The sequence below is a fragment of the Strix aluco genome, chromosome 3 (genome assembly GCF_031877795.1).
Source record: "Strix aluco isolate bStrAlu1 chromosome 3, bStrAlu1.hap1, whole genome shotgun sequence".
Lineage (NCBI taxonomy): Eukaryota > Metazoa > Chordata > Aves > Strigiformes > Strigidae > Strix > Strix aluco.
The window spans coordinates 76,596,593-76,621,866 of record NC_133933.1 but is presented as its reverse complement, the minus strand read 5'-3'; the positions used below and the strand labels follow the sequence as shown (position 1 = coordinate 76,621,866).

Here is a 25,274-nt window from a genome sequence, read left to right as displayed (position 1 = left end):
TAAACAATTGTTGTCAAAAGTGGATCTGTAAGTGTGCAGTTAAACTGAGCTTCTGTATTTTTGCCTGCAATTTCCGAATCAGGAAACGGCACACGCTGTCAGTTGCATCCACACACGAGGCCTGATGCTGGATGCTCGCACGCTCAACAGTTCCGCCCTTTCGCATCCACTGAATCCTCCACTTCCCGGATGCATGATATCTACTCCGTGTATGCACTGTGGTCTCATTTGTCATTTCGCAATGCAGAATAATATACATAATATAACCTGCAAAGTAACATCCAGCTGCTACTCCTATCCAAACAGCTCAAAAATCACTTGGATAGCTTCCAACCACAAAAAGAGGGAGGGAGAGAAAAAGGGTGGGTGGGTGTTTTAAAGGAAAGGTAAATTACTTCGAATTAGAAATGATAAATTTTTTGAGATAAACTTATATACGCTGTATTTGGAGAAAAAAAATTCTCTAACCCACAAATTAACATAAAGATCGGAAGAGACTTGAAATACAGAAAAATTACTTCAGTTCAAGCATTGTGAGAAGAAAGATATTGGAAAATACACATCATGCACTGTAAACTGAATACCAGCTGTGTAAGAGAATTATCAAAACTATATATACTGAAAGTGTAGTTTAAGAAACCCCTTGTACTAAAGAAAATCATTCCAAGTCAACAACCTGTATGAAATGTGATCACCCACACTAGAGATTTAGGTCTTTCATGATGAAGAAACACTGCTGTAGCAAAAGTAACACATCCCAAACGGCTCCCTGAACAAATTCCCATTTAAGTTATTGTTTAAGAAAAGGCAGGGTCTAAGCAAGCAACTCCCTTCGCTACCCCACGGACGCATGCCATTTCCCAGATTCCTTCGTCCTGTGGCTGCACAGGTGGTCTCCCTGGCACACAGTTCCCTTCAGGAGGGGAAAGATGTTGCCCATGTTTAATGTATTACTGCTGTGAGCAAGTTTAGAGGAGAGCCTGCCTGTGTCAGAAGGCAGAAATGGGACCAATCACAACTTGTGGGCTGCTGAATGACGCCGGCAGTCCTGCCTCTGAAACTTTTGAGGGGAAAAAATAACAACCTCCTTCAATTGTTCCCACAACTTGGTCACAGACTCGGACAAGTTGCCAGAGATCTACAGACACTTCCCACAGCCCGGAGCAGGCTCCTCTGTGCTTCACTACCAGTCACACCAGAGGTAAGGAACCTCTCTTCTTTTGTGCTTTTAATTCTTACAGCAAGGCACTGCAGCTGTCGCTTTCTAGAAAAACTTCCCTACTCAAATCAACAGATAGTTATAATTGTTTATCAAAGATACGGAGATGTAGTCATTACAGTTCTGAGTCAAAAATATAATGCTGTGAGCGACATACTTTAGCTACAATAAAGGCAACTGAGTTTTTTTTTTTTTTTTACATGCTTGTGGGACACTAGCTGTCCTTGGGTAGGTGATTTATACATGTATTACACCAGAAGGTGAGAAGCTTTCATCATTTTCCTCAGACCTTTGTCTCTCCTTTTAAATCTAACATGTTTCGGTTTTTAAATACAAACTCCACAAAGAGAGTAATTCACTCCATATTTTGTAGAGACACTTTTGTTTCCCCAAAGCTGCCTATCCACAGCCCAGCAAAGGTAAAGCTCTTTCACCATTTAACTTAAGAAAAGCATTTTTCTGATCTAACACGGTGAGAGAGTAAACCTTTTTTTGCTGTATGATGAAAAAGTACCCTTAATTTAAAAATTTCAGCCATTAATAGCAGTACTAGAACTGAAATTATATCTTGTTACTCAAACTGCAGTTCAAGCTACAGAATTCATACAGCATCTTTGCTGTGAATTCCTTTAAAGGTTTATTTTCTCTTGCTGGTCGTTATCACTGCCAAACTTGTCCTAGAATGCTTCTATTAACAGATGAATAATTTAGCTAGGATTTGTAACATCATGAACTGAACTTCAAATGCAGAAAGTAATCCATTTATTTCCAACTAAGGAAAGCACGTACACACTGTACAACAAAATACAACCCCAGCTTTAAAATCATTGCAAACTGCATCTCAAAGAGAAATATGTCACATAAAGGACATTTTAATATTTAGATATACAAATATTTTTAAAAGGAATATGATTCATGAATACATAGGTCTCTAAGGAATTTCTCCTCCTTACAATCATGTTGCCCCCTTTCATCAGTTCACACCTTACTACTTATGTCTACTTAAGGTTCTGGTTTTAGAAAAGACAGACTTAATATAGACCTTAATTTTGTGAGGCGTGTTTTCCCTGTTACCAAACAGACACACCTAACTCCTTTTCCTATTACTGACTGGTAGGCATCAGGCAAAAATACACGCAGGTGCTCGGTTTTGTGCTCAGCAGCCTTGTGCCAGTTTTGAATAGACAAGTACTGGAGGTATCTGGACATCCTGTTACTCCTAAGGCAAACAATCTGTTCTGAAGTTCTCTAGAAGCTGCTTCCAGTAGGCAGAAGCAGCACTTCAGACCTCTCAGTGTCTTCAAATCAATGCATACGACGAACAAGAAAATTCTGAGAGACAGATCTTTTTCCAAGACTAAACTTACATAAAATGTATTTTCAAGTGAAGAGAGGAGTTTGGGTTTATTCTGCCATGCAGAGAATCTTTCTCTAACACAAGCACTGCATACATATGCCTTGAAAAATACAGAGTTTATGCAAATGCGCACAGATTGAACACATAGAACCTTAACTACTGTAGGCAGCTCTCTACTGGAATGCATCCACAGCTACAGCAGGTTAGATGACCGTTCATCTGAGTTCTATCCTGTCACAGTTAGGTAATTTAAACTAGATGACACTGTGGCTCAGCTGTGAAGTTAAATCTAAAAGTTTCACACCGATAACATCCCATGTCACAGACATCTAAACCCTAAATAACAGCAGCCAGCAGTCATGACAGAAGCCATGTGCTATGTAGCAGGTGATCAATGTTACAAATCAGATGTGAAATACTGCATTTAATTTACAGCAAATAACAATTTTCTGCTTTTTTTGCCACTCATTTGTCAAGACAACTATGTTATTCGTATTTAGAGATACTCAGATTTATGTATATGACATTTCTATTTTTAAAAGTTGGGTTTATTTCTTATCCTCTGAAGAGGTTAGGAATACAGTGTCTTCATTATACAATATGAAACTCACTAAAATCAGTTTGTAACTGGATAGCATAAAGGTGATTTTTCACATCTTTTCAGACCATCAGTGAACAAAAATGTATGGGATACACCTACACATTTACAAGAGCAGCTTTTTATTTGCTTTAAGAATACTTTGATTTAGGAATAGAAAAGTACCCCAACTGGATAAACAAAAAAATCCCACAGGAAAGTAATGTTATGTTCCCTAAACTACAAGACACTTTAGAACTAGAATATTGCTTTTGGTTTCTAGAAATTGATACATGGCTTCAGAGGACTTTCCTGGCATCATATTACTTCTCAGAAGTTGAATTTACCTACTATATTCTTCTTTCAATTAATGTCATGTCGTTGTCCCCTGAGCTGCTAAAAACATTAAAAATACAACTTGCAACATTCCCTTCCACTTCTACCTTTTATACATGCTAGAAGTATTTCAATTTTTACTTCAGTTCAAATTGCACTTACACCATTTCTTATTAATAAGTAGTGACATATGAACCACCAGAAGCTAAAACCCAACTTGAAACAAGGTGTTAGGTACTCAGTGCATGCAGTGGAGAAAAAAAAAAAGGATCTAAAGTGTGAGCCTTCCCCCATCCTCTCCCAAACACATGAAAAATATTGACACTTCAGTGCAAAATAGACTTTAAAACAAAAAGTAAAAAGATAAAATGAGTTCACTTTTCCTGTTACCAGCACTTCCTAAACTCTATGAGCTGAATTGTTGCTTCTGTCCCCATTCCAAGGAAATGTTTTCTGCACGTGATTGAAAAAATGGCATTATATGCCACAAGTGAGTACCTAGCTCTCTTCAGTGACTTAACATACTTCAGATGCAGTCTTCTCTTTCCCCTTGTGCAATTCTTTGCTTTTTCACCACACTCCCAATCTCTTTCTCTGCTTTTTTCTGCTTTCCTCCCTCAATCTGTCCTCTCCTGCACTATTGTCTGCATTCTTGCCTTCACCCATCCCAGTCTTTGCTTTTGAACCCCAGCCCTTTCTTTCCCCTTTCATGCTTTCTTCTTAAAAAAAAAAAATTTAAAAAAATTCAACTTTGCTTTTTCTGCAGCCAAGCTGTTAAATTGGCTAACATCCTTAACACCCTTCTTCACTGACAACTGCCCAGTGCAACTCTCAGCCTAAAATCAGAGTAAGCACAGAATTCTGCACCCCTAGCATAGGTAAATACAAAGCCCAGCTGCTAGGGTAAATCCTAGAAGTCACCTTCATACTATTTCTTTTTTTGTAAAAAGAAAAAAAAATTAAAATTATGGCATAGCTTTATACATCACTTCTGTATGTGAAAACCCGCAAGCAACTTCTCTTTTATGGTTGGAAAGTTCTATTTACTGAACGAAATTGATAGTAGTGAGACCCTCTAGATATCTCCAGAATTAATTCAGATGCTTGCTTCCTTCTCCACTCCCTTCTCACCCCTCATCTTCCTCACACGGAAAAGATTTTTCAGACTTGGAGGTCTCAACTGCAGTGACGCCACACTGCCAATGAGGAGGTATTTTACAGCAGGGTTCAAAACAGAGCAATGAAACTAACTTGATAGAAAATATACGCATTAACAGAGGACAGCCAGCAAAGATGAACTGCAGCTGCTGCGCGCAGGCAGGGCCTTAAACTCTGCAATGTCTTCTCTAGGGGCCACACAATCCACAGACAATACTGAGAAAGGGCTCCAGGTTCAATTCAACTTACAGCATTTAATCCTGCATGCAGAATTCTTCTTTGCTTTGGCACTATACACACAAATCTTTAAACTTACCTCCTCTGAGCATGTAGAGGATACCTCTTCCTGCCTAGGAGTAACATACTGCTCACACAACAGCTACAGGAATTTCTTAGGCCAGGTAATTTTTGGTAACAGTTCTAAACACAAACTAGACCAAGGATCACTGAACGTGATGGTACTTTTTGCATTACTATGTTTATGGTTATTAAGTCATTTATTTTCAGTGGATGAAACTGAGTTACTGGATTTTGGGGACATCTTGTCGTAAAAATCTATGCAATAGACATTACGCAATATTACTTTTTAACAATACCCTTTCAGGGCTTCACTTGGTCAAATGGGACAGCAACAAATCAAATATGTCAAACCTCTTCTATTCCACTGATATCACTGCTGCATTTAGTAAACATATGACAGGAAACAGGCTGTGTCTAAAATTGCTGTGGCATTTCCAAAGGAGCCAAATTTATCCCGTGTGACTTCAATGAAGTCAATGCAGTTGTACCAGGAACGAGCATGGCCCACAGTTTTCACTTTGCTCACATACCTCCTCTCATTGTGAAGGACACCCAGGAACAAAGATAAAAATAACCTAATACAAATCAGTGAAACAGTCACATGTCAGAGAAGAAGGAAGCAATAATCGTGATCAGTGACTCATCCTAGGGCACCAGGTGTAGGGGATCCCCTACATAGCAAGATACAGGGTCAGCCACACGACCTCTTCCTGCAGGTTCCCCCTGTGCATAGACAAGCCTTTTACATCCATTAACAACACTGGATTAAACACACAACTGCATAGCAATACAGCCAACAGTCTCTCTTGTGCAATACTTGATCTTGTCACACGAGTAACACTTTTCGACTTTAAAAAAATGTCAAATAGAGTTTGCCCTTTTGCTGCACTTTCCTTCCAAGAAGTGGTGTGTGCATGCATAATACTTCTTAATATTGACCTAAAACACAGTCAAGGGACTACGCAGTAGAGAACAGCTACTATTTGTGGCAACAATCAGCCTTCGTTATTTTTCACACTGTCCATTTTGACCTTGATAGCCACCCATATGCAGCTGTGTTACTGAACCTGTTTCTCTTTATGCACGCTTTAGGTGGGTGACAGCGCCATGGAGGATTAACAAGCAAGGTATGTGTTTATTAGTTGAAGTCATGCACTTATAGAGACAAACTTGCTGAAATACAGACACAGAATTCTTCCTTTGCTTACAAGAAAACTTCTCCCACGGACAGGGTTAGTAGATAAAACACAGAGGTGTTTCAAAAGCTTCCAAAACTGTATGAGCTTTTAAAACTAGAAAACCAAGTTACTCTGTTTTGAACTTTCCTCATGCCTTCTCTACACCATTTTCTAGCTGTAAAAGGTATACATTTTAAATTACATGACCAGACAGGTGATACAAAAGGATCTTAAAAAAAAAGAAGGTAGTGTATGTCCAAATAGCTAATGCAGACTCAGCCTTCTGAGCTATTGTCTACTCCCTCAGCAACATCCCTCACCCATTCCAAAGGGAAGAATATTTTTTTCCCTCCCAAAGAGATCTCACTGTCTCTCCTCACCCATGTTGGCCTTGCATTTGCGCCCAATCAGCTAATATTGCTTTTTAAGGAAACACTTCAAGGCCCCAGGCCCTTGCCCCTTGAGTCATGCAAGTAAAACACACGCAGCAGCACAGCAGTGCAGCTGCTCGCATGTGTGCGGCTAAACCTAACGCAGTACACAGAAATGGACTTATTGTGCAGGTTAAAACTCCTGCTGTTCCAATCCTTCTGAGAGCCCCAAGAAAAAGAGCAGCCAAGAAGAAGACAGATATGTTGCTGCAGCAGGTCACACACAGACCACAGGTTGCACACACCCTGCATAAAAAAAATGACATAAGTTGTGATGAAGTCATCTGCAGGAAATGCAGTTCGCTGTGCAGTGTCTGTCACATGAACTGGTTACACAAACTTTTCTGTACTAGTGTAAATCCATTAGTGGTTCACCTACCATCCTTGTCTAGAAGAGGATAAACAGCCTAACGCACCCCAGCCTGTACTGGGCTGGGAGAATGAATGTGCCTTCAGCCAAGTCACTTGAGAATTCCTGTGCATGTCTTGCTTTTACTGCACTTGGGGCAGACAGTGACCATCAAAGAACTAAGCAGAATATACTTGGCAAGCACTTTAACTGCTTAAATAAACAAAAATAGGTACAGCATAAAGTCAAACAAAGCTGAAAAATTATAGTCGCTATGAAAGTTAAGTTCCTGGTGTGTGTTTTGTTAGCAATAGAGTTAATATCAACTACAGCTCAAAATATCATATCAAATTCTGAAGTTCAAATTTAGGAGGAGATGTCATCACATGGAATCCACTAAAGGTGTATTAAAATAGCCGTGTGTAATCTGGTTTCTTTCAAAAGTCTCTTTTTAAATACCAACACTGCCACTGGCACTGGAAGCACACATGTTCTGCTCATACAGTACCATTTGACTCTATAGCCCAACATGAAGGGACTAAAAAAAGAAGAGTCTGAAAGACACTTCTGTTTCATTTTAAGGTTTTTTCATTTTAGCCACATCTAAAGACAAATTTGTGGATAACAAAGTAACTCTGATTCAGTCAGGATCATGTAATTTGGACAGCAGATACCTAAGCAATGGTTTTCCTTTATGTGACATGTACGAGTAGATAGGATTTTCATTTATGGCCCACCTACCACAAAAAAGATACGACAAGGAGAGGCCTTCTGTGAAAGATATGATCATGAGATAAATTCATTTAATGAATCTAAAAGCATTTAGAGGCAAGTGCAGCTTTAGGAGCAAAGTTTGAGAGATGCATATATCATTCATCATCTTGAAAACCAAGTTTTCATGTTGTGATAGCACCTACAGAATCTACCTCACTATGGGCTACACAAGCAGGTATCAAAGCCAGCCTCTTGCCATGGAAGGTTCATACAGGAGGGTTTTACACCGCAACTACTTATTGGGAGTTTTAAGACAACTGACACACTGTGCTTCCATCTACCATTAAAAAGGGGGAAATATACTTGAAATAAGACACTCACTTAAGAGACAAAGTTATACACATGCTTTGAGTCTTATAGCAGTCCTCTGCCTTTGCACCTGCATTTTGTAACACAGTGTCCTACATGTATTTTAAAAAAGTTTTAATCCTTACTCTGTTTTGTCTGTTGAGAAATACACTAGTAAAATTCCCTATAGCAATGATACATTAGCTTTTAATTATGCACCATAAAGAATTTTTACTTGGAATGGAAATGCTTCAACAAGATTTCTTTTCCTCCCTTCCAGAATAAGGTACTGGTAAGCCTGATTATCTGCCCGGGTCAGTAACAGCCAGCAGTAATACCCAGATCTCCTGGCTGAAAGGTCTGTGACTCTAGCCATATCATCAGGTGTTCACATGTGCTTGAACAAATAAAGCATGGTGGGGTGGGAGGGAAATCAGCCATGGCCTTTCCACAGAATGAAAAGGGTAGAGAGATTAGGATCTAAAGCAATGATCTGGGTAAAACCCACAAATCCACAATTTCCATTTTACAATTCCTCAGCACTGCTAAGAAGCAAGTGCTCGGTAGCCTTCAAGAGGAGACGCACAATACAGCACAAACCTAAACTCGAAAACCAAATTTTTAAAAATCCTGTTTTAAAGTAAAAACACTGTAAAGGCAATCTATTTACTTCAGGCTTTTTAGAACTTTAAAACAATCCCCGTTTGCACTCATCAAAACACTTCTGCATTTCTAACTCTTCACTTTCCTGCTTTCCCAGCTCCACAAAGGCTGTCTAAAACAAAAAGAGAAGATAATAGGCACTTTGCACTGTTCCTGACAACTTCTCTTCTTTCCTGCACTCCTAAAACCTCTGATTTGTGCCCTCTGCTTTCTTGTTGCCATGGAGAAGGTCCAATACATAACCCGCTCTGCTCTGAGGAGAGCCTCAACTATTGAGGTCAACCCACAAGCTCGCCAAAGGCTCCAAGAGCTCTTTGTGAATTTCTGCCTGATTTTAATTTGCCTCTTGCTGATCTGTATCATTGTGATGCTCCTCTGAAGTTCCAGCACTTCTCTGCACTGTCCTCTAGGAAAGTCACCCCAGAGGGAAGAGAGACCTACACCCGCAACTCCCAATGCAAGGATCCTCTTGTGAGAGGGGGTAGCACTTGGACTAGAGCTGTATGCCAACCATCGCACTATTCTCTTACTACCTACCACATGTATTAAAAACACACCTCTGTGCAGAACAGTGTTCAGAGCCTGTTGTTACAAAGCTGTACGTGACCTAGTTTGTCTGTCTCAATCAAGAGATGTCTTTTCTGAAGGGGTAAAGTACTGGCTCTTCATGGAGTTGGTAAGTTCCTCAATGTTTTAGCTAGATCACACAAAGAGTAAATTCACTTTTGGGGGGCCTGACTGTTCTTAGGTTTCTCTGAAAATCCTTAAGCCCTTGGAGGGGTTCCAAATTTGGCCCTCATCTGCCCCAGGACAAGCTAGCTACAGGCACACAGCCCTCAACGCATCCTAGGAAAACTTCTGCTCTGCTTACCTCAAGGTGATGCATCTCTGCATTATCGAATGAAGGTATTCAAATTGTTTTAGGTTTTTTTTAGGGAATGTGAGAATAAACCAAAAGTCTCTCCTAACCCAGAAATAAAAACTTTCATATGTTTTTCTCCCTATTTAAGGGATCTTTTTTACATAAACATACCCATGTATGTGTGTATATATACACTCACACAACTTGGATCTGAAAAAAAAGAAAAAACCAACTTCATTTACAGAGTTTTTCACCAGATACACCCTTACATCCTTACATCCCTAAGTGACATCTGGAAAGTTTTTTCACTATGTTTTGCAGAAAAAAAATGACACTACCACACTGGTATCAAAGATTTAATTTTCTATAGTCATTTAACTGACATGACAATAGGCACAACTCAGAAATAATTCTCAGAGTTCTTAATATTTGGCTTCAGACAACTTTATTATGGCCTGCTGTAATTTATGTAATAAATTCCTTAGTTTAAAACTATAGAAAACTTGGTACTTGCCAATGTCACACAAGGTGGCTTATATCTGATGTGGTAAAGAGAAAGGTGTAGGTCACCCTTACTGCCATGATTGAAGTGTATCATACAAGTAATACCACCACCTTCAACTGCAAATGCCTGTTAGAGAACAAGCAAGTATTTTCCTACTATAAATGACAGATTCAAAAATAAGTTATAAACAATTACGCACAGGAGGGAAAGCATTGCAGAAATATATTTTTAACCAGTAAACCACAGTCTATGCACGTAAAAGTTTCTACTCCAGAAGTTGTCAGTAACAAGATGGAGCAGTAGCCTTCCTACGTGTTGGTATTAAGCTGAATTCCTAGAAACTTTATACAGTTTTCAAATTTAAAGAAAGCTCAAGAATCTACAGACAGAGGTCAAACAGACATCCTTTTTTAAACAGGCATCTTTCTATACCACTCTATGTAAGCAATCCTATTGATGAATACAGAAAGTCAAAACAAGTTTATCTTAATCTTGTATTCTGCCTTTAAAACTTAGTATTCCATGAGTAGAGGTTGACAGTGAGCAGGAAGGAAAGACATCTTTGAAAAAAACCTCTGTATTTGATGGAATGCAAGCAAGTCCAGCAGTGATGTATTTCCTACCTGACAAATAGATATGCTGAGACCAGACCTCTGAAATAAGGTTAATCACTAGAGGAAATTAGTTAGCTACTGTATGAGGATTAGGGTAAGCACTGATGAGATCGGCAACACACGCCCCCACTTGCAAGTTAGTATATTAATATTACTGATTTGAACTGTCAACGTAAATCTCAATTTCCATTTCATGCATTCTGACCACTCTCACAAATGCATGAGATTTTAGTAAGCGCACTCTCCCTATTAATCCTTCTTCTTAAGAAAAGCCCAAACCACAGTGCATCTCAGGGGGGAGGGGGGCGGGGGGGATAGAAAAATCTAAAGTTACTTTTTTCTCTTTTCAAATCTATATTTTTGTAATGGATAGGGTTTCCAGTTTTAGTTTGCTTTGGAGGTGATTCAAGCGGCTTCAATTGAAAACAGACAACGGTTTTACAGTACTGAAAACTTCCTGAAGAAAAAAGGTGTTAAGAGTAAAATATCAGTGCATACATGCTGAGGACATGTTGGGATCACAGGTTTCACAAGCCAGTAATATACAGAAGACAAAGTAAAGCATTGCTAAAAAAAATAAAAACCCCACCCCCTCTCATAAAAACAAACTCATCACTTTCCTCTTATGTATCTGAAAAGCCATTATTTATTTAAAAACAATAAATAAACAAGAACAAAACCAAAGTGTAAATAAACTGGAAGCCCTACTGTTAATTTACAGCAATGCAGATAAATTGCATGTACTATATGGTTCATTTGTCTCTTAGGATTCTGCTGATCAGAAAATCTGCTACCATCCTCTATATCACTAAATGTCAACCAAAACTCAAGGTTAAAAAAATAAAAACCTTTTGTACATAGTACAATCTTCTTTGTATACTTATATGGGCTTTAAAACTAACATCTACTGTATTTTTATTTATTAAAATGACTGCTTGAAAATATATTAATGATAAGATACAATTCAGTTTAGAAAGAAGAATCCATTTTATCATCTACTTAAAGTTATGTGAAAAAGAGCTAGTCATCACACAGCTAATTCTTTATACCTCTATGTATTCTGTTTTGGTTTTCAACCGTAATCTTGCCTATTTTGCGATGTCCAGATCACTTACACATACTTAATTTACACTCACTAACTACGGCACATAAGCGATCCTAATGAATTTTATGAAAGTGTAATCAAAAACTTTATGAGCTGTAATAAAAATTCCAAACACAGCATGTAGCTTGGACTAAGTTTTCAATTCTCTATTCCTCTCCACCCAAGGCTACATATTTTTAAGTTCATTTTACACACTGATAATGAATAAAGACAGCTAAACAGACAACAATCTGATATTATTCTTTTTCAGAAAAAACCCCTAAACAAATTACAAACTTCTGTGGCAATTTTACACAGGGAAAGAGCTGAATCAGGAACAAGAATACACTGATTTTAAGGATGTGTCTTCTCAGCCAGCTTTTCAGCAAAAATTGATGTATCTACCCATTTTTCTCTAGGTGAAGACGTGACCCATTTCAGAATTTAAATTTTGCTCTGATCAAGACTAGTCAATAAGGTACTTTAGAGGGCAGCAGGTACTTGCGTTTCTTTATTAACTTTTCTGCATCAGTTTAGCAACAACTGCCCTTCCTAGAAGAACTGAACCACCCAGTGAAAAGACAAGTGTAAAACAGGCTTAAAGAAAAATTTTTCACAAAACATGCACAAAATGTTTGCCCCCCTCAGGCACAAAGAACTTATATAAAAGTTCTCCTACAACTACACACAGAACAATGATCATGTCAGACATACACACTCATGCTGATATATACTTTACCTATATCCGCTCTGCAAAAATTAGAGTGGAGTAATGAACACATCCACTTAGAGAATATTCTTGTTCATATCTGGAAGCATACTAATACACTATAGTGTATTACAGACCAGGTACCTGTATTTGTATGGCTATTAATAAATGGTGTCTGTCAGAATACAGTTAGAAATTGTTTGTGAAGTCCTACAAGATCCATAGATATCTTTTATTTAACAACCAATGTAGTCCTTTTAGCTTTGACCTAGATGTTAAAAACTGGGGGAAAAAAACAAGCAGTTTTGGTTATGGAAGGAGATGAATGAACATCTCTTGTTCATTGCAAAGATTAAAACCAGATCAACGTATTTACAAGGATTCCTTTAAAAACTGATGCTTATCTCAGTAAGAACTCCAGTAATTTAAATTATTTAAAACAGACCCTAGATTTATTGCAATCTCTGACAATTAGTTTAGTCAAAATGATTGCTTTATAAGCCCCCCCCCCTTTTTTTTTTTAAATAAAAGAATGCCAAAAGTTCTGGTTTTGTATAAAATATAAAATTATAAAACACTGCCCTCTTGTGATCTTCCCTAAAAATTTAACTGGTTATTAAAAGGAAGCTTTGGCAACATTTCATTGTTAGGGCTGAGTGGTACTCTTTGGTATTTTTGTTTATATATATTTCTATACGTAAACCACAATTGCTAAGTTATTAACAGTATCTTAAAATAAGCTATTGCGTGTGTGCTATTAAAAGCACTAAGGATACCTCGTCTGCCAGCCCAATCCAGATTCTTAATAAGGCATTTGCAAAGCTGCAGTGAATCCTACACAGCACACTGCTGGCAAAACGCTACCTATAGTGCTGCACGATGCCAAGCCCTAGAAGGGTAGGAAATAGTCCTATTAACAGAGGTACATTTTGCCTAGATGAGAAACTTTTTTTTTTTTTGCACCTACAGAGATCTTTTAAAAGTAAACAGAGTAAGTCTTGAGAATAGCCATTCTTTTGAAATCCAAATCAGTCTGAGAAGTACCATACACATTAAAAAATAAAAAAAATAAAGAGCCAAACTGTATACAAATTCAAGTCTTTTCTCCATTAATTAGTTCCTCAGAAGTTCTTCGGTAGTGAAATGAAAGTTATCATTAACTTTTTTTTTTTTTTTACTTTTAAGGTATTTGGAAAAAAAGGCTTGTAGGAGGATCCAGAGTCCTTTTTGGGGAAAAAAAAATAAAATCTAGTTATTGTAAACAAACATTTTTTTCTTAAGTGGCAGAAACTAAAACCAGGTAAACAGCTGAGGAAACAATGAAATTAATGTGAATCTACATTGCTTACTACTGAAGGAGCAACCTAAAGCTACAATCAAGAGTCTGCTGCAAGCACAAGCTGGCAGACTGATGCACATTATGGATCTTGCTAACAACAGAGGTCTCAACCTGCTACTCAATTTTCTGCTTATTGTCCTGGTTCTGGTGCTCGCATTTATCCTTGTGAAGCTGATGTGAATCTCTGTGAGGCTCTGCTTCCATCTCAAAACCTGTTTTGAGGGTTTTGCAATAATGTAGACACTCCAAACTATTTGAATATAAATATGCAAAGACTGCAGAGACTGACATAGCTGACAAAGTGTTCACATACCAATTTTATCAAAAAGCAATCCTAAAAGCTGTGCACAATTATCTACCTGCCACTGAGTAAAGAAAGCATCTAGAGCCTTGCTGAGTACATGAAGAAACTGAAGTATGCATCAGCAGTTACTGTAGTTTACTCACTGCTACAGTATTTAAAGACCTACAAAAGACCTGCAGCCTTCAACAAACATCATTTCTGCAAGAGGGGACAAGAGAAATAAAGTTTTTAAAATGGGATTTCCATAGAACATGTACTGCATGGGAAATGATACAGATACAGCAGGAAGGCAGAACAAAACACCTACATTGCGTTGACAGCACGCATCAAATTACCTGTGGAGAGCAAAAGCACAGATGCTGTAGACGGAAACAAGGATATCCATGAAAAGCAGCTGGCAGCAGCTCAGATGAGGGTATGTTAAGTTTAAATCTGAAAACTTAGTTATACCTTTTTGGACCACCTACAGTTCACAGCAACACCTTAAAAGCCAGAAGCCATTAGTGTTATCCAGCAGTATCAAAAGAAGCTGTCAAAGCAGCTAGAAAAACAAACGACCATTAACAAGGGTTATCATAACTCTGCCTTAGGAAGCCCTTAACACCAACACGTACAGAAGCAGTAGGTGCATCTGCACAAATGCAAGGAGTGTGCTACAGCCTCAGTAAGCCGGATTTACCACTTACGCACAGGTCAAGTGTACAGCGTGGGAGCCCTCAACCACACCACTTGTACCTGCCAGTGCAATCATCCAGTCCATAGCTTGTCCTCACTTTAAGCATGCAGCATAAGCTTCTTACAGGACCTTCTTCTACGGCCCTTTACAGGATGATGTACTTTCCCCACAGGTCCCCGGGAAGGACAGTGACCAAGAAAAGATGGCTTCTGCTGGAATTATTTGCCCAGAAGGTAGCCCTACAAACCTGAGATATGCTGGGAAAGAAGGTGGCCAGAAGTAGATTTCATACATTAAAATGGGGCCAAACAGCTTACTCTTAGCATCTCTCTTCCACAAGTTCAACGTAGGAACAAAGTGCACCAACACATACACACTGCACAGTAAACTTACTGCCTTACATACATGTAATAACAGTCTTTTGCACACATGCAAGAGGCACAGATGTTGCTCATGGGGTGGGGGAAGCCCCAGCTTCCAACTTCCTTATTGCCAACAGCACATCCCTGATTTAGCACACATACTGTTGATCCAGCACTTCTCACAAGCACTGAGTGTACTACAGAGCTGATCTACTCATGTTCACACTCAGGATTTCCAGATTAGTGTTGGTTTGGGGTGGTTCACTTATCTGGAAAAGACCCATCTAACTTGGATCCACAAAAAGACTTCACAGGAAAAGGCAGCGTGCCTACCAAAACAGAAAGTTTATACGAGTCGTACTGTTAACAGGCATCCACGTTCCACTCTATCCTACCTGCTCCAAAGCTTTGGCAGCATTAGGTACAGCAGCACGAATAGTTAAAGTGAAAGCTTTTCTCTCATATGCTCTGAAATATGTGCAATAAACATTTAAAATTGCTTCTATAAACTACATATCTAGAGCTTTCTTATGTTGATATAGTAATGTCAATTCCTGTCTCTTTGCATTTAAAGCAGAAAACTTTGCACAGCTATATCACTGTAAGCACTTTATCACTTTGATAATCTTGAAAAATTTTGCTTTTTAAAAAAAAAAATCTGTAAATTTATATACAAGGGATATGTGTCGTAACAGTTACACAGTTATGTATTATTTAGGAGGATTTCTGCTGATGCTTGACACAGATGGCTTGAAGCATACCAAAACCACAGAAATGGCTATGAAGCCCACTCTAGTCTAAAGAATACAAAAAATGGTTTTCCCAACAAAACGGCTATTCATTGATACGCTGCTCGGGACTGTCCAAAGCCTTCAGCCAGAGCTTACAGACTGTCTGTATGCTCTTCTGTATGTTCAAAAGTTTCAAAAGTTTCCCTATCTTAGGAAAACCACTGGGACAGTTTAATAGCTAAAGTCAGATAAATGAGTTAGCCCTGACAATGATTAAAATCACATATTCCTTTTTATTAAAAGGAGAAAGATGAATCTACTGCCACCAACAATCACATATTTCGAGATCCAAAATTACATACAAAGGAAGCCTAGAAGAAACTCTGCCAGTAGCATATAGAAACAACCCCAAGAAACAACCCCAGCAGCCTCCACTCAGCCACCAATGAAAACACCTTCAACAAATGTTGTAATAGGCTGCTGAAACTGAAACATTCATTTTCCTGAGATGACATATAAAATTGGCAAAGTTTTTAGTTAACCAATGCCAAGTCTCTTTTTCCAATCAAGTATGGTCCAAGTTTCGTTTCCCATCGTCTGCTAGTGCCTACTCCAGACTGAGCCCACATATGCACAAAAGGAATCCCAGCTGATGGACTACCAACTTCACAGCAAAAGGAACAGAACAAAAAAAGCTTAATTGTGGCTCACAGTGAAGGTATTCACTCTGCTAAAGGTGGTAATTCTTCATGCTAGAAAGTTTTATCTTGATGAAAAGTATGGTTTCATCAAAACGTGACACAGGAAAAAATGTTGATATTAATCATTTTTAGTTTTCTGATTTGCCAGGATCATAAGAAAAACTAGTTTTGAGTTGACATTTAAGAATAAAGTTTTCTGTGGCAAGAATATTATTTGAAGAATGTTGTAACTTTTTCTTTCAGTTAAAGTTTTACAACTTTTGTTTACTAATGTTTAGGTATCCATGCAGTTTACTTTCTTCCTCTCTGTTTTGAAATTAACATTGTTGCAGTATCTCTAAATTTCTCAACACATTAAAATTTAATTCCCAATAACTTTTATATACATGGTATTAACAAGGCAGTGTTTTCCTCTTAAGAAAAAACAGTAAACCTGATACATTATAGGAAAAAACTGCACTTAAGCAATTTCCATCTATTATCTCTGCTGTATTCTAGATGCATTCAGATAATAGGACAGATAATGGGATCAGGCTTTAAGAAATGCTTTTACATGAAAACATACAGCCTTTTTATCCAGATTTGTATGGCCTCCCAGTTCAGTAAATGGGAACCACTGTCATGTATTATAAGCATTTTTTTCCCTTAACACAGGCCTAATCACATACTTCTTTACTTCAGGGGTTTAAAAAAAAAGGTATTACAATGGTCATATCTGCTGAAAGATCAGCTGTACATTGAAAATAACTGTATGATGAAATATAAATTCTGCATGGAAATTACTTTCATTGAAGCACTGTTAAAATCTGTTCCTTGGAAATGCGTAGGAGAATGTTTATCTTCAAAAAGCATACATTAAATAGTACACATTAGCTAGAGAAGAGTTTTCACATACAACTCCATGGTGTTACACAATAACCATAGATCAGATCCTCCTTGGAGATTTCCGAAACACACAAACATCACACCCACAGCTAAACAATGCACCTTCTCTGAAGAGGCATTCTGCAGAACCTTTTCTGCAGTTGCAAACCTGACCATGTCCTGAAAGAGAATCTCAAAGTAGCTGCAGATCTTCTATCCAACACTCTGAGCCTCCCTTATAAGCACAGTAAATATTTTATTTTAAAAATCAGAGTTTACAATTGGAATGGAAAAGCCATTTATATGCTTTTTAATTTGAGGAGCAAAGTGTAACAAAAACCCAACAGGTAGATGCTGAGTTCAGTCAAATTCAGACTACTAGGAAACACAGAATCTTAATTTTGAGAGTAATTAACCTTGGAACAGCTTTTAAGGGCTGTAATGCATTATTCTTTACAGTAAGCATAAATTCAAAGCTTGTCTCATTTTATAAAAATAAACTCTAATTGAGAGTTTTGCGGGGTAAACTGTCTATATTAGTCTGTGAGGGCATAAAAATTTATTTGTAGACTGCACTATTAAGTCCAACAGCTGTTCCTGAACTATCAGTCCTCAAACTCAACTCAGAAAACTGCTGCAGTCTTTTCTTACTTCATTAGTGATAGCTGCCCTCTATAGTCTCTCCTTCTACCAGACTGCCTTAACGATGCACAAAACTGGTGTGGATCGTTAGTTAAAAGCAAAGTTCATTTTGTTTTCTGTTCATGGCAATGATAGGTTTAAAGTAAAATGATGATAAACTCTAATTTTTTCAGTCCTGTAAAAACCACAGCTTTTCTATCAGCACACATACTTATTAAAAGCAAAACAGCAAAAAAAAATCCCCACTAAGAGAAAAAGAAAAAGTTTCTATAGAGCTGCAGCTTTTTCCCCTTTTATAAAGCATCAGCTTCCTCTAGCAAAATCTTATGTTTTCTGCTATCTCTCTCCTTCCTAGGTATACACTCCACTTAGGATCATAGTTTTCTTGGTTTCTCAGAAATAACAGCATATCAGTTCCCAAACCCTATAGCTCAATTAAGCTGAGGTTTCTTTTAAAAACAGGTGTCAAGACAGGAAGAACCATTCTACTTTCTTCAGCTCTTCTGGCATCCCTCCTCCTTACAGCTGTAACCTCTGGGCAGAAGGCCAGGGCAGGCAGGGAGGGCCTGTAAAAGCCCAATGGCTCACGGCTCTTGCACACGCTTTAACTTTCCTTTTCTCCGGGTCCTATTTCACAACCACTTCTCACTTGAGGAAGTGTAACCGATCACAATTCAAGACCCATAAACACAACTCCAAATCATACCAATGAAATTGCTTGCTAAGGCCACCAGGAACCTCCTCCACACCCCTTGTGCCCTTAATTACTGTCAGACTCCCTGTCTCCCCCCTTGCAACCAAGCAGGCAGTCAGGGTTAGCAGAGCAAAGGCCACAGCTTCAAGGACTTCCCCTGTTTTCCAGGACTGACCTGACAGCCGATAGGATCATTGCTTCCTAAGCCAGGGGCTAGATGGATCATGTGACATATGCATCAATACTGATACAGATATAAAAAGAACAGGAGCAAGACAAAAACAGTTTTAGGCAAAACTTCATCCTATAATCTTACAATCTCAAAAACCTGAAAAGGTGCAGCCCCATTTTATGAATTCAGCCAAAAAGATAAATAAAGCTTCTGCTCCCCCTGTTGGCTCTGTCCTCAAAACACAGCTCAGGATCAATGCCTGCACGAACCATTTCTATTTTCTGAATAACCGTAGTAATACAGACAGGGCTTGTATTTAATCAAAATCAGAGTGAGAAAGCACTTCAGAGATGAAAAACAAAGGCTGGGAGTTGTTTTAACCTAAACATAAGAGTTTCTAAAACACCCATCCTAAACAAAGTGTTGTGAAAGGTACATAAATGAAGAAGTAAATAAAGCTTACTCTGAAGATGTATTTAAAACCAAAAGGAGAACCACCAGGCACAGTAATCTGCACGCAAACATCACAGAGACCACTGCTGACAGCTGCAGCCAGCTACGTCTCACATCTCTCCATGTGTTTGGAAAGTACTGAACGAATGGACGGACAAAGCTCCTCCACGGTACCCTGCTGTCACTTCCCAAACCCCTCATATGCTCCTTGATGCCACCGGTAGCTGCCTGCTGCCAAGAGCCCGGCTGGCAATGCCCCCAACCTAGCCACAGGAGTGAGCCGGTTTCTGTCACTTTGGTTCCAAGAGGACCCCATCAGCCTTTGCTCTCTACCTGGGTTATTTATCAACATTGAAATCTTCAGAAAGCTTAGAGAAAGATGAGTGTTTCTGCAATAATTAGGGTAATGCGAATGGTGACTACCTGAAACACTGTCAGGTTTTTAGAGAGACCCTCAAGGATTACTATTAGTTTGGCTTATTAATTGGCTTCAATTTTTTTAATTTGGGGAAAAAAAAAAAGTCCAGATCACCATCAAAAGCAAAATTGGATCTTGAGAACCTCTAAGCTTGTCAGTCTTTCCTTCAATACGCAATGGAAGAAACAACAAAATTTGAGCACAACTCTTTGTAAATTGCTTAATATATCTTCAGGCTAGAGAAGACAGGTAATTTGCACATACAGCTAGATTATCTCTGCTCAGATAATATCCTAGCCTACCCTTAAGATGCCTTTCAGGAAAATTTACATATTGTAATCTGCTTGAGATTTTTTTGGCAAGCCAAGGTTACCTACATAGGTAAACCTGAACATTTAGATTTTAAATACTGCCTTCCTCCACAAGCTATCTTTTCCCATTAGGGGAAGAGCTGGAAACAGACTGTGAATTGTCATGTTAGAAAGGGTTATCTGTCTCTTAAAACCACTTGCCTGATGTTTTCTATATGAAAATACTTCAAGCATGACACATAAAAACCATGTATTATTTTATTCAAATAAACCAGACTTGTTGACTACTATTAGTCGATTCTAATCAGTTAAAAAATAAGCAGTAATATCACACTGAATTCAGCTTTTAAGTGCTAGGCATAGTGATACTGAATATTCATCTCTGCAGTACACAGGAGTCATTCTTACTTTGCTGAATACATAAATGCAGCCTCTTTGTAAACCCATTCAGATCAAAATACATTCACATTTTCCCCACTACACTGTGACCAAAGACTCTCTTAAAACTACTGAAAATGTTATTTGATGAAGCTCTTACTGTGTGCAGCTTCAGAAAACGAGTTGCTAGTGTCATGCAGACAGGCACAATGAATCAGAGTAAACTGTACGCAGCTGCCAGAAAAAAACCCTGTTGGCACTCAGGTAATATTGAGAAACAAGCAGCAGCATCCCCAATCAAAGTTTAAAAATATGATCTCCCGGTTAAGAGGACCTGTTCCCTTTCCTATTTTACTAACTGCCTGATGTTATTCCTCAGGTATAACACATGATGGCAGCAAACACCAAGCTATAGCCTTACCTGCACAGGAGGCTGTTCGCCTCCTGTTCTAAAACCTTCATGCTGCACATGCCATGCAGCTACACCGTAGGGTTCCTCAGCGGTCCTGCAGTCCAGGGGATTTGCACGTAACTGTTCTTTAAGCCACATTTGAGTCCTCACCGCCGGCTGTATGGGAGCTCCACTCACAGCCTGTTGTCCCAGAGTTGCGTATCTCTGTCCAAAAGCTTCACAACCGGCTGCCATAGGTTTGCTTTCCGGTAAGGCACTGTAGGTCAAGTCTAAGGCATGTCTCCTACTTGAGGAATCTGAAACAAAGTCGTCCTTGCTGCATGTTTCAAATTTGTATTTGCAGTCTAGCAGAGAAGATCGCTTTTTCCCCACTTCTTTGTCCTCGATTTTGAGCAACTCCATGCTATCATGCAAACAACTTGGCCCATTTGTCCTTAGTTGTGGTGACACAGCTTTGTCTGCACTAGCCCTGGAGTCCACTGAATGACTACTACCATCTTGGCTGAAGGTATTTGGTGAGCTGAGTTTAGACAAGGAGGACCATTTTCTTACAGGTCTTGTATCTTTCATGTCAAGAGAATTGTCCAGGGCACCCTGATTTCTGCCTCCTCCTGACCGTACAAAGCTTGTACTCCACTTTGAGCCATCAGACTTGAAAGCTTCCCTGTGTTTGGAAAGTGAAGAACTGGCATTAGACGGCATCACATGTGCAGTGGGAATAGAAACCAGTGATCGGCTGGGCTTAAACGAGGATGTACCACTTGAAGTTGAATGATCTGGGAAGAGAGATTTATCATGTAAATAAGTACAATACAGAACTCATTAACATCAGTGCCCAGAAGACAAAACATTAAATTCAAGGTGAAATTCAAAAATAGAAAGAAACAAATTCCTTGACAAAATAGGGTCTTCTCAACCATTCAAGATTTTAAGAATGGAAACGTATTAAAGTGGGAGATCTTCAAATTTATTTTGCTCAAGTGTTATCATTACAAAAGAGGAACTGTATTAAGAGGTGGCAATAACAGCTCCAGATAAAATTCTCAGGCTGTGAGCAGAAGGCAATATTCATTCCCCAGCTTTAAGGTGGCAGGCTGGATTTCTCCCCTACCCCACATAATATTAAGGAGCTTCTATATCACAAATGGTAGTGGTATCACAATTCAGGAGCCCCAGGACTCGTTCCTCTTCCGTCACCCCTCCTCTCACTTTTTAAAGGCAAACCAATTCACTAAATGCACTTTGTAAAATAGCAGTGCTGGAGACGAGCCAGTTTAATGATGGCCTCTTGGACAGAACTATTCATCCCTTTTGGATCTCACTGATTTCAAACTATGCTTCCTGTGCTGGTTTTGGCTGGGGTAGAGTTAATTTTCTTCAGAGTAGCTGGTATGGGGCTATGTTTTGGATTTGTGCTGGAAAGTGTTGATAATTCAGGGATGTTTTTTAGTTATTGTTGAGCAGTGCTTCCACAGAGTCAAGGCCTTTTCTGCGTCTCACACCACCCTGCCAGTGAGGAGGTTGGGGGTGCACAAGAAGTTGCCAGGGGACACAGCTGGGACAGCTGACCCCAACTGACCAAAGGGCTATTCCATACCATATGGCATCATGCTCAGCAATAAAAGTAGGGGGAAGGTTGGTGGGAAGACTGCTGCTTGGGGACTGGCTGGGCATAGCTCAGTTAGTGGTGAGCAATTGGTCTCATTTACATCACCTGTCTTTCTTGGATTTTATTTCTCTCTGTTACTTTCCTTACAATTGGGGTTTTGTTTTTGTTTTGTTTTTTTTCAATTATTAAACTGATTTTATGTCATCCCACAGGTTTTTTCCCTTTTACACTTCCAGTTCTCTCCCCCATCCCACCAGGGGTGGGGGGAGAGAAGTGAGTGTGTGGTGCTTAGCTGCCGGCTGGGGTTGAACCACAACACTTCCCCAGGCAATTTGCTGAAAAACAAGCTTCTGAAAAATTTCATGTTCCATTTAGATTTTGTGTTTACAGACCCAAATACAATACCACACAGAAGCTGTGTGTAGATCAAGAACAGAGAAATCAGTGAGATGATATTCAGGAGGGGACAGAAGAGCAAATATGAGGAGAGGTAAAGGAGAGGTTACTGGGGACTGGCTGGGAGCTCTCACACCCAGCAACATGTGCTTAACATCACAGGCTGTGGACAACCAGAAATAAACACCTAATCCTCTCATTAGAGGATCAGCTCCCACCAAGTCACATGGCTGCACCTTAGCAAGCTCATATTGCTCATTAGGTTCATGGCAAATAGACAGAATGAAATTGCTCTAATTAAAAGATTCTTCTGGTGACCTTTTTGCCAAGAGCAAGACAGATAAGCCCTTCTTGTTTCTCTCATCCTAACCTAGAGAGAATTTATTTCTTTGGGATTTGTCAGATGGTACAAGAGTTCATAGTGGGACAATTAAAAAGAAAAAAGCCACATTCCTCTAGAAGTACAACTTATCCAGTTTGATGGCTACACTAGGTTAATGTGATTTGGTGAAGCCAGAACGCATAACTAATTGGACACACTTTCAAAGGATATATTTGACTCAATATACCATACCACAGATAGGAAAAAGAAGAGAGCTTACAATGGTGCAACAACTTTTAAAAATGGCAGCACTTCTTTTTCTACGTATCCAAATAAAGATATCCTTACCCTCCACTTGAATACTCCTCCCTGTTTGGGACCGGACTTCCTCACTCCTTGCACTTGCAGCACAACACAAAATAATATATACCTACAGCCACACTCCTCATGAGAAAAATGCATCATAGCCCACTAAATAATAAACAGTTCCTTGATTGATACTGTTTATTACATATTTGTCTTCGGGCTCCTCAAGGAGCCAGGGCTCCTAAGAAGGTTGAAATTCTTGCTGAAGCCTTCCTGCCTCCTACAGAGTCACTGCCCCACCACACATCCTCCCCGTTTCAAAGCATAAACTCACACCACACTGTCTCTTGCCTCTAACCAGCGACCTACTTTCACAGTAGTTACAGAACACAGATATCTTTAAGACTTGACAAAACTGTCAGGGCTGGTTGAAATGGACCAACAGTTTAAAAGTTAATCAGAGGGTGCTGATGATGGCCATAAAATACACACAGGATGCTCACATTAGAGAAAGTAAAATGGAGAGTAGAATACTACCAGCTTGTTACCTGATGGATTATGTTCCTAATCAATGTGAGGTACCATTTTTTACATGCAAGATGAAAGACCTTACCTCCTCCCTGCACTTCTTCCTTAAAAATTCTATGCTGCAGACAGAAATTATTTCATTGGCCATTTTCTCTGCCTCAATATTGCTCAAGAGGTAGAACATCTTAAAGAAGATAACAGAAAGCCACACAACCCATTTCAGTGGGAAGGAATCACAGTTTTCTGACCAAACATGTTTGTGCTCACAGGTATTGCAGCAGTGGAGACAGTGATATGCAACACTACAAGTTCTCAAAATTGTGATATGCCCACCACATGTAAGCAATCTGCCCGTGCCAGATGCAGTATCAGCTTCTCTCAGCTCCGCTTTCCCGTCTTCTCTCAGAGCACAGTAGATGCTTGCACAGATAGCCACTACAAATCTGGCCCATCTTGCTACTCTGTGTAGCAGGGGCTGCCAGCTTCCAACCCTGCTCTGCAATAGAAATAAAGGTACTTGCTCATGTCTGGCTGAAATGTCAAAGCAGTGACAAGAAGGTAAAAGAGGTGTGTGACATGGTGGAGCTGGAGTCTCAAACACATACATTATGAGATGTAAAGCACAGGGTTAGAGCCCTTCTTTCTGGGAGCATACAGCAGAAGAGAAGGGAGAGACTCCCGCTCTCCTCCTACTCTCCTAAGGAGGATAGGAAAGAAAACACACAGTAGAAAGTAATGCACTACTTCTTGTACAAGTACTCCTTAGCCAGAGGCCTTTGTAACACTCAAACAAACTACCTGTTGTACTGTACCTTACCCAGAAGCTGAGTCTGACACAGCACAAAGTCAGTCCTGTGAAGGAAGCAGGCACAGACTTTTTTATATCCAAAGAGAGTAAATTAGGATTCAAAAAGAACTGACTGTGGGGACCTATGTTTTAGGATATGCAGATTTCTGTGAGTAGAAATGTCACATCTGCAAGAGAAAGATAAGAGAAGAAACCTTATCTGTATGCATGTATCTGTAAAGTTAAATACAGTTCCATACAAAAAAAAAAAGGTAGTATTTAATATAGCAGTTTCAGTCTGAAATACTGACTTAATGTCACCTACATGCAGTCTTCAAACTAGAATTAAAACCAATAATTTTAAGTATATGATCTCCTTCATCTGTTTTTATGAGAGTACAGGGTTATTTATACGTGGTAGATTTTTATTTTTCCTTGTTCTACTCTAAATTTAAGCCCCAAATT

The 25,274-nt window shown here is 39.1% G+C and overlaps 2 protein-coding genes across 5 annotated transcripts in view; one reads left to right on the top strand and one right to left on the bottom strand.

Moving 5' to 3' along the window:
* CEP85L (centrosomal protein 85L) overlaps positions 1–25,274 on the bottom strand; it is a 159,447-nt gene that overhangs the window by 51,225 nt on the left and 82,948 nt on the right. For all 3 annotated transcript variants that reach the window (XM_074819258.1, XM_074819257.1, XM_074819259.1), the window contains one exon: positions 20,871–21,637. In XM_074819258.1, coding sequence (XP_074675359.1) covers positions 20,871–21,637 — 767 coding nt within the window. The remainder of the gene's footprint in view (positions 1–20,870; positions 21,638–25,274) is intronic.
* PLN (phospholamban) lies at positions 954–11,839 on the top strand. 2 transcript variants are annotated; one of them, XM_074819256.1, is made up of 4 exons: positions 954–1,201; positions 6,040–6,074; positions 8,248–8,325; positions 8,728–11,839. In XM_074819256.1, exon 4 carries the CDS (start codon positions 8,851–8,853, stop codon positions 9,007–9,009), a length of 159 nt encoding a protein of 52 aa, XP_074675357.1. In that variant the 5' UTR covers positions 954–1,201; positions 6,040–6,074; positions 8,248–8,325; positions 8,728–8,850; the 3' UTR covers positions 9,010–11,839. The 2 variants fall into 2 exon arrangements, with proteins under 2 accessions (XP_074675357.1, XP_074675356.1); XM_074819255.1 differs by lacking the exon at positions 8,248–8,325 and having other exon boundaries at positions 956–1,201.

Excerpts from the sequence above, each read along its gene's own strand:
- PLN (XM_074819256.1), top strand. The coding sequence starts at position 8,851 with ATGGAGAAGGTCCAATACATAACCCGCTCTGCTCTGAGGAGAGCCTCA.